This window comes from Giraffa tippelskirchi, chromosome 2 (assembly GCF_054371585.1).
Source record: "Giraffa tippelskirchi isolate mGirTip1 chromosome 2, T2T-mGirTip1v1.2.pri, whole genome shotgun sequence".
Taxonomy (NCBI): Eukaryota; Metazoa; Chordata; class Mammalia; order Artiodactyla; family Giraffidae; genus Giraffa; species Giraffa tippelskirchi.
The window spans coordinates 12,204,451-12,216,863 of record NC_137276.1 but is presented as its reverse complement, the minus strand read 5'-3'; the positions used below and the strand labels follow the sequence as shown (position 1 = coordinate 12,216,863).

Sequence of the window (12,413 nt, the reverse complement as noted above, 5' to 3'; positions counted from 1 at the left end):
AGGTCAACCTGGCCTATGCCTATGAGACCAAGGATGCACTGTGTTTGGTCCTGACCATCATGAATGGCGGGGACTTGAAGTTCCACATCTACAACATGGGGAACCCCGGCTTCGAGGAGGAGCGCGCCCTGTTCTATGCGGCAGAGATCCTGTGTGGCCTGGAAGACCTCCACCATGAGAACATTGTCTACAGGTGAGTGGGCAACCCCAGGTCCCCCCATCTGAGCCTGAACAAGTGAGGCCAACCCTTCCATGCTCTGAATTGGTTGCTCATCCTTGCCCTCGAGTTGAGGCTGGGTCATTGCCCTTGGGTCAGACAGACTCCCACCCTGGAACTGAGAAAAGGAGGGGGACCACTTAGGGGGAGCCAGGTGTTCCCTCAGAGTCAATGAGGTTGGGCCACTGGTCCCTTGCCACCCAGCGCCCAGGAAGCTCAGTGGAGCCTGGTGGTCTGATCCAGAACCAACCCCTGCAGGACTTCTGTAGGATCCCCACTGAAGGAGGCATCAGAATGGACCCTGGTCTCTCCCACCCCAGGACCAGGTGTCCAGATTCTGTGAGCAGTGGCCTTCAGACTCTTCTCATAGCCCTCCTCCAAGAATTTTGAAAATCTCCGTGCCCTCATATGTTCTAAGTAGACCCCTAAAATAGTCCATCATATGTTAAAATAGTGGCTAGTATTACTGATGTTTTTAAATTGAATTCAAGTGACATCACATATCTAAAGGTATCCAGTGGAATCAAATTGCTGTAGCAAATTGACTTCCACCATCATGCATCTAGAAAAAATGCATGAAAACTCTTTAATAGTGAGGAATTTTCTATCCATCTCTACTTCCTTCAGCCCCCAGAGACTATTATTTTACTGTAATATACTTTTTGCGTAAAAGTCAATGATCAGCATTCCACTCTGAAATATATGGATAGAGATAAGATTTTTTTAAAAATTCTCACTGACCATAGGCTCTAAGTGTTAAAATAATTTCTTCTGTTGAATTGCCCTTATAATTATGATTAGTAAGTCCCACTTCTAATTGGGACCCTGGAGGTTTCACCCCATGGAGCTGGGCACCAGAGCAATATGCAGGAGTACGGAGGAACCTGCTTTTCTTCTGTCATTTGGGAGAAGAGCTATTGAGAAAGGACAGGTGGGAGGGGAGATCCTGTAAGATGCCAGGACAAGGCATTATGATGCTAAGGATCTAAAAATGCATATTCTTGAAGTCCCAGCACATGGGTGACTCTCTCATCCCCCACCCCCACTGGGCACACACACCCCAGTTTGAAGACTTTTGCCACAGGGCTGTTGGCTAAGAATATCTTGGGAGCCCAAAGTTTTGAAAACAAGGAGGAATGGTCTTGATGACATGCCCTTCCCCTCCCCCCTCCCTACATCTCCCAGTTTATGCTTTTGTTTTGTTTTCATTCAAGTGAGAAGAGAGTCAGAAAATTTTCCCTAAGGGCTGAAAAAAGAATCCTCCACTTGATTGTTTTTCTCTTAAAAAAAAAAAAAAAGTATCCCTCCAAGTTCCAGCCTTTCTATTAATACTAGGAAGAAAGAGAACCGCGGTGCCTCCCTGGCCTGACTGCTTGCCATAGCCTCTCTGTGGGTGTGGGTTCTGTGTCCACTAGCCAGCTGTCTTTCCAACCCGGTGGTTGGTGGTGGCTGATTAATTGAAATGAGGTCTCCTGCCCTTATTTGGAATGGTTAGTACATCAAAAGCATGGAAATTAATAACAATAGCAACAAAAGTATGTTGTAATAAGTAACCACGTACAGACCCCAATTATCACTTTGTGAGCTTGCATCACTGGATTTGGGCACATGAGCCTCTCCCCATGGGGACAGCTGCCCTCAGTTTCATGAACAAAGCCAGTTGGTTGAGAACCAGATCCTCAGTCCAGATGCCATGTGTGGCATCTGCACAATGGCTTACCCGAGTTGCATACCCTATCCTGGTGGTTATTCTTTAATTCACAGAAAAGAGCTTTTATTAATAAAACCAGACACTTCTGCTGCCTCTCCCCCTTATAGTGGAAAGGTTCTCTTTCTCATGAGCATGACTGTGTCTTGTAAAGAGAAGAGAGGCCTTGGGGACAGGAGGAGGTGGCTGCGTCTACAGCTGTGCCTGGTGGCTGTGCTTTCTCCCAGGCTGTGGCTCAGCTGGAGCTGGGGAAAGTGCCAGGCTCCCGGGGAACCCATCCCAAAGCTGGTCTTTGTCCTGGAGGTTACCATTCTCTCCCTTACAATTCTCTGACCCAATTCTACAGCTGGGGTTTTGTCCTCAGTAACTTCTCTCCCTTCATTCCCAGGCCGGACTCTTGCCTTCAGGGCATCTGGAGACCTCAAGGTCTTCCCGTCCCTGGAGGGGGTCTGTCATCTCCCAGCCCCGGGGGCCTTCAGTGCATGGACTAGCCTTTGCCTAACTCCTTTTCAGTCACTCTCCAGAGTCGAAAGGATACCTATGGCAAACAGCAGCATTTGTTTTAAATTAATACCAGAGGGAGAGAAGGGAGCCCAAGACGATCTTGACCCAGAGAGATACCAGACCTCCTGAGCCCAGAGTTGGGGAGGGAACACTCAGGCTTGAGTAGCTCAAGGGGGTCCACAACAGATGCTGGTGTGCCCTTGCCACCCAGAACACTCACACTCACACGCTGGTGATCTTTCCCTTTCAGAGATTTGAAACCTGAAAATATCCTGTTAGACGATTACGGTAAGTCAGGCAGCGGCCCCGAGGATCCTTTTCCTGCTCTGTAGCTGAGCGTCACAACCCAAAGGGAGCAGGAGGCTTCCAACAGACTCACAGATGCTGACCCTGGGTCCACAGGAGGGCAGAGGGCGTGGACAAAGCTCCTACTTGGTGAAGAAGGATGTGGCTCGGTGGATGTGGCTTTGTGATTTTCCCCCTTAAGCAAATTGTTGCAGTGGAGGGTGAGGGACAGGGAGAGAAAGAGAGAACCAGCATTGAGTGAGGAATTGAGGGTTCCAGAGACTCTGGGCAAACATTTAACTCTCACACAACTTCCCTCACCCCATCTTTCTTGTCTATGAAATGGAAACAGTGGGCCTTGCCCTGCCTTCTTCATATGGTGGAGGGTGGTGCTGAGGTTCTGACAAGATACCTTGATAAGTTGTTTTATCAACTGTGCGTGCATGAGTGCATAGTCACTCAGTCATGTTGACTCTTTGCGACCCCATGGACTGTAGCCCACCAACCTCCTCTGTCCGTGGGATTCTCCAGGCAAGAATACTGGAATGGGCTGCCATTTCCTCCTCCAAGGCATCTTCCTGACCCAGGGATTGAACCCGGGTCTCCTGCATCTCAGCTGGACTCTTTACCATCTGAGCCACCAGGGAAGCCAGCTATAACATGTTAGCTGTTATTGCTTGTCTGTCATTATTGTTATTTTCATGTGTGTTTGTGCATACACACATGGATAACAAAGAGCCACCCCAGGAGCCCCTCGTAACTATTTAGACTCTCACACCTGGGAAAGGGTTGTCGCATCTTCTATCTAACTAAATTGTCCCATCTTTACAGAGGGAGCAGGGCCAGTTGACCCTGTGCCCATTTTACAGATGATAAGATTGAGGCTCAGAGGCGCCTGCTCACCAAGGCCACCCACAAATATCAGTGGGGAGTGGAGACCTGAAACTAGGTCTCCCTGCCAGCAAGTCCCAGGCCAAGGGGAGGGAAGGGGAGTGAAAAGACCTGGAGAAGAGGTTTGAGTATGATGTTGTCGGGCAGAGGGCTCAGGGCCCACCGCCCCTCTGTGTATGCGCCCAGAGCCCCCGGGGGTTCTTGTTGCCTGCTGGTCTCAGAACTGTGCCTACCACCAATCTGTCACCCAACAGCTGGAATCTGCATGGTGTCTCCCCTCGCACCATTCCTGCCTTTGTTGGGGGCCACCGAGCCAGCAAGATTCACTCAGCTCTAGCCTCTTGCGGGGGGCTCCCTACTTTGGGCCTCATTGAAGTCCAGGCTGGGGAGGGGGGTCAGTGTTCCTTCCTGCAGGGTCAGAAGAGGCCATGACCCTGTCGGGTGAGCTGATGGAAAAGACAGTGCCAAGGCGCGCTCTCAGCATGGGGTCATCTCTGCCTTTTGGGGGTCAGTTCTGGCCCAGGAGCTCCAATGCCACCTTCCCGTCTCTGCTGGTCTGAGCGGCAGGTTCTCCAAAGGGAAACAAACAAACAACCCCAAAGACCAACAAGGCAGAACAGGGAGTTGCTTCCCAAGTTGCTTTGTGCTTTTTCCCCTTAAGCAAATTGTTCCAAAATGTCAGGAGAATCTCACATTTTCCCATGAAGCAATCCCAGAATCAGGCCAAGGCATCTTAAACTTTGTGATGTTAGCCTTCCGAGAAGCCCCTTAGGGCATTTTATGAGGCTGATCCACCATCATCCAGCCAAATCCAGGGGTCCTATTGCATCTTTATGTTTTCCTCCCTAAAAGTAATAATTTACCCCTGACCTCTGACACCTGACTCTCGCGATGGCCCACAGTCACCCTGCATGGCCAATAGGGTACCACTCTTCTTGGGACAAATGAAAGGGGAGGGCCCCTGGCAAGTCTAGGGCCCTGCCCAGGGTGGACCAGATGTCTGCAGGACCATCCCAGGGATCTGCTGACTCTGCTATACCCCATCAGGCCACATTAGGATCTCGGACCTGGGCCTGGCCGTGAAGATCCCAGAGGGAGACCTGATCCGCGGCCGGGTGGGCACCGTCGGCTACATGGGTGAGTGTAGGCGTGGCTCCTCCCCGAGCTGGGCCCTCGGAGCCACTGGCCTCTTTGTGCAACTTGCAGAAGTAGTCACATGGGAGGCGGGAAGTTGTAGCCTGGGACGGGGAAGTGTTGGGGCCCCAGGGTGTCTTGACTACACTGAGTTCTGCAGTCCCCACCCCCAGCCCCACCTGTGTCTCAAAGCCAAGCCCCTCCCAGGGCAGTTTCAGAGCTGGCAGAGTCGCCTGGGGTGTGGGTGTAGTAGGGATCTGATGAATTGGCAGACAGCCTTTCAGAATGACCTTGAGAGCAGGGCCGTCACTAGGAATGGCCCAGAAAGGAGAGGAGCACACCAGCTACTGTGTCACAAAGCACTGTTCTAAGGAGGGACCAGCCTTGGGCTCCTGCCCTGTATCCCCTGAGCCTCCTCAGAGACCATTGCCCTGGAGCTACACCGGTCCCCTGAGGTCTGCCTTCCAAATAGGGATATTCCCTGGGTATCTTCCCATACACCTCACACACATCCACCCGCTCACTCCAGGAGGCAGGGGACTTGAGAAAGCTCCAATGGATGGGGACACTGTTGTCCTCCACTGGGCTCATGCCAGCAGCACACACTCAGGGTTCTGGACTCTGGTGTCAGAGGGTCCTTTTCAGATTGCATGGTATTGGGGGACCCATGGGGTATGTGTCTATGTGTATGTAGGAGGTATGTATACCTATGTGAATGCTGATGGATGGGCGGATGGATAGATGATAGATAGGTGATAGATAATGGATGGATGATGGATGACCGGGTTAATAAATGGATGGATAGATGATAGATGGATGGATGATGGATGGATAGATGATAGATGGATGGCTGATGGATGGATGGGTGATGGATGGATAGATAGATGATAGATAGATGGATGATAGATGGATGGATGATGGATGGATAGATGATAGATGGATGAGTGATGGATGGATAGATGGATGATAGATGAATGGATAGATGATGGATGGATGGGTGATGGATAGATAGATGATAGATAGATGAATGATGGATGGATAGATGATGGATGGATGGGTGATGGATGGATAGATAAACCCATCTGTGCACTCTGTGTGTGCCTGCTTGGGCATCTGTGTCATCTTCTCGTGCAGTGTCCACACCCATGTGGATACATTTGCCTTCCTGGATGTATGTGGCCTGCCTATCTTCTCTTGCACTTCTCTGCTGAATCTATAATCCATTTAATCAAAGTGTTATGGAAGTCACAGTGAGGTGGTGTTGGAATTCCAGATACATTTAAAATCATCTTTACTTTGGGTGGACACACTTTCATTTATTGAAACGAATATGTGTGCAACACCTACTGTGTGCCAGGCATCGTACCTGTTACCAGGAACCGCATGGAATGAGGCGGTTCACAGTCTAGTGTGGGAGATGTCAAGGGAACGGGTTGTTTCCATCCACCATGGTCAGGCTTCTGAAGCCACAGTCAGAGTCCTTTGGGAGCACAGAGAAGAGCAACCAAGGCAGGCTCCCAGGAAGAGGAGGTATTTCTAGCAGTTGGTGGGCAGGAGTCAGCAGCGGGAAGGGATCCCAGACGTGGAGCCCCAGGCCTCCTGTGAGCAGTACCATCACTCCTGGTTGCAGGATGTCCTGAGGCCCCATTAGCATCCCAGTCCTGGCCCCACGTGCCCGGCTCTGACCCACCACCAGCTGTCTCTCACCTCCCCTGGATCTCCTGCTCTGCCCCCAGCTCCAGAGGTCCTGAACAACCAGAGGTACGGCCTGAGCCCCGACTACTGGGGTCTGGGCTGCCTCATCTACGAAATGATCGAGGGCCAGTCGCCCTTCCGTGGCCGCAAGGAGAAGGTGAAGCGGGAGGAGGTGGACCGCCGGGTGTTGGAGACGGAGGAGGTGTACTCGCCCAAGTTCTCCGAGGAGGCCAAGTCCATCTGCAAAATGGTGAGCTCCCGGTGAGCCAGACATCGCCCTAGGGCCGGTGTCCAGTGCCGGCTCCCCGCCTGGCTCCTAGCCGAGAACAGCAACAGGCAGATGGGCACAGGGTCAGGGCATGGCTAGGGTGTGGGCGATGAAGCCACTGGATCTGTGGACTGGGGTGGTTGACAGACGCTTCCAGGAGGGAGCCCGTGGTGGGGCAGGGTGGCTCCGTGACAAGGGAGGAGGGCTGCAGTGAGCAAGGGGAGACACCCTTATGTCCAGCTCTGGGGGGAAGTCAGCATGGGGGAGAAAGGGGATGCTCCCAGCTGGCCCCCAAGATACAAAGGCATCAGGACAGCGCCTACCCTTGACCTTGGGCCTCTTGTTCCATCCAGCTCTGGGTCCCTGTTGCTGCTCTGGGGCCAGGGGCTGCAGGTGGTGGGTGGCGATAGTTTCAGCCTTTGAACATCATTTAATCAAGTTTTCTACTCACTACATGGAGTATTGGTCATGCTTGCTGAAGTCCTGAGCGACAGCTTCCATGGATAGAGAATTTGACCGGGCCCCAGGCAGGGCCCACTCGGGGTGTGACCTTTAGCCAGGCTGATGGGCAGGGGCCAGACTGGGGGGCTGGAAGCCGGATAGAGGATGGGGGGTGGCAGGACCTCAAAAGTGAAGCTGGAGAGAGTCCGCCTCTGGACCGAGGCCCTTCTCCTCGGTTCCGGCGGGCCCGCTTCCTTCCCTGTCTGGCTCTCTGGCTCCCAAGTCTCACCTGTGCCCCCCAGGGCCCTCTTCCCTCTGGCTTCAGTACCACTGTGCTGGGAGCTGCCCACTAATGCCAGCCACGCAGGGACAGGAAGGGCCTGAGCACCCAATGCTTGGCACCTGGGTGCCCCCAGGTCAGCTCTGCAACTAAAACAGCAAGACAGGGGTCTGACCCTCAGGGTCTGAAGTGTGAACATCAACAACCAGGCCGCAGTCCAGAGCAAGGCAGGCCTGGGAAACTGATGAAAAGTAGCAAAGTTTCTGCTTCTAGAAAACCGGAGGCTGCTCTGCTAGGGGCCCCTGAGCCATCTGGCCTAGCTCCCGCCCCCAGAAGGCTGCCCTCCTGGAGCCGGCCACCCGCTGCCTGACCACTTCCTCACACCAGCCTCAGTCTGACGTCACAGAGGAACAGGGAGAAGGATTTGGCCTAGAGCTGCCATCTGACCACTTCCAAAGGGGAACCATAGATCTGTCATTTGCGTGTGTGAGAGACCGTGAGGGAGGCATGGCATGTACACAAACACATGCCCGGACCACATGCCTGGGCCCGCCTGCAGCTGCACGGCCTCCAAGGAAACAGGTAGTCACGGCAGCTGGAGCTGGGATAGAGGGACAAGAGGAGCAAGGCAGGTACATGGAAATGTGGGGTACCCTAGGGGATGGTTGAAAACCAGGGGGGTCGAAAGGGGAGCCAACAATACTCGGTTGATGTTGCAACCAGGTACCTATCCAATGGGACCTAACTGGGTGAGGGACGGAAGAAGGTCAGCGCATCATCAAATAGGTCAGGAATTCAGAGAAGCAGTTCTTGAGAGACCCTGAGAGCAACAGGGGACCCGCTGAGAGGACAGAGAGGCACAGAGGGCCCCCTGCCCACAGTCATCAGCTCTGGGGCACCAGGACCAGGGGCACTGCCGTTCCTCTGCTGCCCCCTGGTGGCCACTACAGGGAAGGCGGCAGCTGAGCCTGGGGCTCCAGGCGGACCTGGGCTCATAGGTGCAAATATCAAAAGCAAGGTCCCCTCGTCTTTCTCAGCTAGAAGAACCTCTGGAGGCCTCCGGTCTTGCTCTGCCTCCTTGCAAATGACCCTGAGGTCCTGGAATTCTGATCTTGGATTTCTTCCATGCCCTTAACCTCAACCCATCTAGTATGGCAGCCAGGCTTGCCCTGTCCCCACCAAGGGACGCCAAGCTCAGGACACAGCAGGGCCTAATTGTAAGGAGACCACGGAGGCCCTGGGCAGCTCCAGTCCTGCCTGGTGGGGAAGACTTTTCTACAAACAGCAATAAAGTTAGTCCCCAGCCCCCATTCCATATTGGCAGCCACAAGACCCCCTCCACTGCCCCTGTGGTCCAGAAGTGCATGCATCTCGTTGTCCTGTCTCCTGGATCCAGTCCCTAAGCCCAGACCTCAGCCCTCACCTTTATTAGGTCCCTGCTGAGTCCCAGCACTGGTCCTTCCCCACTGGCCCTGTATCCCTCTCAGTCTCACCTATTCTTCCAGCCCATCGCTAGTCATCCTCCTCCAGGGAGCCCTCTCTGCCTGCCCCATCCACCTCAGCTCACACCATCTCTCCCTCTTGCTTCTCCTGGTTTATACCTGATATAATATTTGTGAACTCTTGACCTGATGCCCAGGTTGCAAACAGGCAGCATATAGATGGGTGTTTATTTTAGCTGAAGTGTTTTAGAAAAAAGTAAATAGTGAGTTAATTGCCAAGATTTTTAAATGGGGCAAAATCACATAAAAACCTGGATTTTCTGGCTTCTTTTGAAAAAAGCAGAAGCCCTGGACACCTGCCACCATTCCTGCCTGGCAGGAGCTGAGGGACAGCCTGGCATGGCCCATGCAGCACCCCCCTCACCTTTTTACCCTCACTGTGTCATCTGTCTGGCCAGCCCCTGCAGCCTTTGAGCCCTTTAGCCTCTGAGATTTCTCGGAGACAAGCAAAGCCCCAGAAGAGCGGGAGTGACCCTGAGCCACCAGTCCACTGGGCCAAGCCTGCCTGGGGGGTCAGTAGACCGAGTCGGGCGACATTGTGAGCGGCTATCTCACGGCTTTGCCCCTTCGAGGCTGTGATCTGTTGCTCGCCCCACTGTCGACTTTCATTCCTTAGTTTTGGGGGGAGCAGTCCCAGCAAGTCTCCCCTCCAGGCCGTGGGCCCCAGGAGGCCCCCTGCCTCTCAGAATGAGCATGTGCAGAAGGCACCAGGACACTAGTAATAGAAAGGGCTGGACTCCCTCCAAGGTGTGGGCCACCTACTTTGATTTCAGTCTCGAAGCAGACACTTAGTAGATTCCAGCTGTGTACACGGTGGAGTGCTCAGTGCGGTGGGGAGGAGACAGAAGCGCAGGCAGGGATCCTGGGTCTGGGGAGGGGGCTGATGCCCTGCCGTCATGTGGGGGCCCCCACCTCATCTTCAGCTGTGGCCCACCCCTCCCCCTCCCCCTCCTTCTCCCCCACCCCTCCCCCTCTCTTCCGCTTCCTCCTACCCCCTCCCATCTTTCATTCACACCTTCTGTCCCTGCAGCCCCTCCCTCTCCAGTTAACCTTCCATCCTGCCTTTTGTTTGTGATGAGGACCTTCCTCCACCTCCAACCATCCTTGGCTCCCCACTACCTCTGTATTAAAATCCCACCTCCAGATCTGGCTTTCAGGACCCTCCATCACTCTCCCCAGCCGGTCCCCTTCACTCTGACCCATCTCTCTCACCCCTATCCTTCCCTCAGACTCAAAGATGAGTGTTCTCCAAGCTCACCCTGCTTACGCTGTCACAGGTCCCTCCAGTGCCTTCTCCCACCTTTGAAAGCCTGTCTCAGACGCCCCCTCCCCAGACCACCTCCTGATCCCTCAGCTAGCAGCCAGTTCTCATTTCCTCCGCCACCATGCTGTCATATCTGCCTTGCCCTGATGGGTCCTCTTAACATGACTTTGCTGACGCCAGACCCTCAGCATCCTGTCTCTCGGCACCTACTGGGTGAAAGTCTGCAACGTACTTACAAATCGAGTAAACAAATGAGAGAACCCACGGACCAGTCTTTGCTTTGTAGCTTACCTGGAGCAGAAGAGGGGGTGCCAATTCAGCACACATTAGTGGGTGCCAGGTACGCGCCAGGCACTGGACATGCAGTCGTGGGCAGAATCAGACAGGACTCCTGCTCTCTTGAGGGTTCCAGGCATCTGAGCACGCTGGGATCCTGGGACCACAAAGCACGCCGCAGTTCAGGAGATCCTCCTGAATCAGGGTTGAGCAGTGTCTGATGGGAACCTGGGGTGGCCCAGACCTGGTGGACACGAGAGAAGGGATGTCTTGGTGGGGGATGGCTCGGGGATTCTTGTGTGAAAGGGAGGTGATCACAGGCTCTCCAAAGCCCCTCACCCCTTGGGCCTCTGGGCAGGAGGAAAGCCCCCTCCACCCCCGGCGTGTCCTCATGGGGCTCTTCTGTTGCAGCTGCTCACCAAAGATGCAAAGCAGAGACTGGGCTGCCAGGAGGAAGGGGCCACGGAGGTCAAGAGACACCCCTTCTTCAGGAACATGAATTTCAAGCGCTTAGAGGCCGGGATGTTGGACCCCCCCTTTATTCCAGATGTGAGTAACTCCCCAGGCTGGACGGAGCCTGTGCACTGGTTTACGACCTTCGACTTTGCTAAACATCTGTGTGGGGCCCTGGACCAGGGGCTGAGACCTGTGGGCACGGGGTGGCTCCCATCTGCCAGTAGCCGAGCATCGTCTGGTCTGGGGGTCTCTCTGCACCCACCCTGGCTTCATCACCTCTATGAAGTTTTCATTTCCAGATTCCCAGGCTCCCAGAGCCCCTGGGAGCCCTCCCCCACCGAACTGGAACTCCCAGAGGGCAGGGCCCGGGTTTGTCTCTGTGAGTCCCTGAACTGCAGCCCCAGAGCATGTTTGGTGGACAAGGGAGATGAAAGAGATCACCATAGTTACAGTGCCAGGCCCATAGCAGCACTGACGACAGGTTCATGGCCCGGTGCCTCAATTGTCCCCATTTTGCAGGCGAGGAAACTGAGGGCTCCAGGGGTTCTGTGACTTTCCCAAAGTGCCTAAGCACCACAGCTGGGACCCCAGCCCAGGGCTGTGTGTTGCAGACAAGCCTGCATGGTGACCCACCACCCATGACTGGCCTCTGATGTGGGAAGGGCCAGAGTGGTCCTCCTGGGGACATCCCCTGTCACAGCCTGTGTGGGTCAGTGATGGCAGGAAGGGGCCTTGAGTTCTCATTGCCCCAACTGGGGGCCCCTTGGTCCCTCTGAGACAGGGCAGTCCAGGTTCCCAGGGTGGTGAGGAGGCCCTGGGAGACCCCCCGTGCTTCCCATCCAAACCCCTCCCTCCCCAGCCCCGGGCCGTGTACTGCAAGGATGTATTGGACATCGAGCAGTTCTCCACCGTGAAGGGCGTCAACCTGGACCACACGGATGACGACTTCTACTCCAAGTTCTCCACCGGCTCCGTGCCCATCCCATGGCAAAGCGAGGTGAGCACGGTGGGGTCCTCGGCTTCACCCCGGAGCGGGGGTGGGGCTGCTCCAAGGGCAGAAAGGGACTGCGAGGGGGGGCGTCCCGGTGGGCGGACTGGGGCATGGCGTGGTGCAGGGTCAGGAGCTGGCGGGACGGGGAGAGGAGGCCTGTCCGGATGACTCTGGAGAAGCGTGGCTGGGAAACGGGGCAGGCAGCTGGAGGCCGGAAGGGGGTGATGGAGTCGGGGCGGTTACCTGAGGACTGAAGATGCGGCAGCAGGCAAAACTGCGTCCCTCCTTTGGGGATCTTAGGGGAGGGTGAGCCAACAAAGTGCTCCCATTACCCCATTGCACACTGGGGGAAGGAGCCCAGTCCAAGCTGGTTCGCATGAGATAGAAACGATGGGGTGGTCGGCCTGCAGCCCTGGAGCAGGACGGTCCAGAGCACTGGGGTGGAGGAGGAACTGAGGGAGGCTGGAAGATGAGCCCCTCCATCCTACCCTCCGTGCCCGG

The 12,413-nt window shown here is 54.9% G+C and overlaps 1 protein-coding gene across 3 annotated transcripts in view; it reads left to right on the top strand.

The window, feature by feature from the left end:
- The window catches only part of GRK5 (G protein-coupled receptor kinase 5), a 226,746-nt gene that overhangs the window by 207,195 nt on the left and 7,138 nt on the right, over window positions 1-12,413 (top strand). For all 3 annotated transcript variants that reach the window (XM_081536227.1, XM_081536217.1, XM_081536237.1), the window contains 6 exons: window positions 3-193; window positions 2,680-2,717; window positions 4,653-4,742; window positions 6,476-6,684; window positions 10,877-11,014; window positions 11,781-11,918. In XM_081536227.1, coding sequence (XP_081392353.1) covers window positions 3-193; window positions 2,680-2,717; window positions 4,653-4,742; window positions 6,476-6,684; window positions 10,877-11,014; window positions 11,781-11,918 — 804 coding nt within the window. The remainder of the gene's footprint in view (window positions 1-2; window positions 194-2,679; window positions 2,718-4,652; window positions 4,743-6,475; window positions 6,685-10,876; window positions 11,015-11,780; window positions 11,919-12,413) is intronic.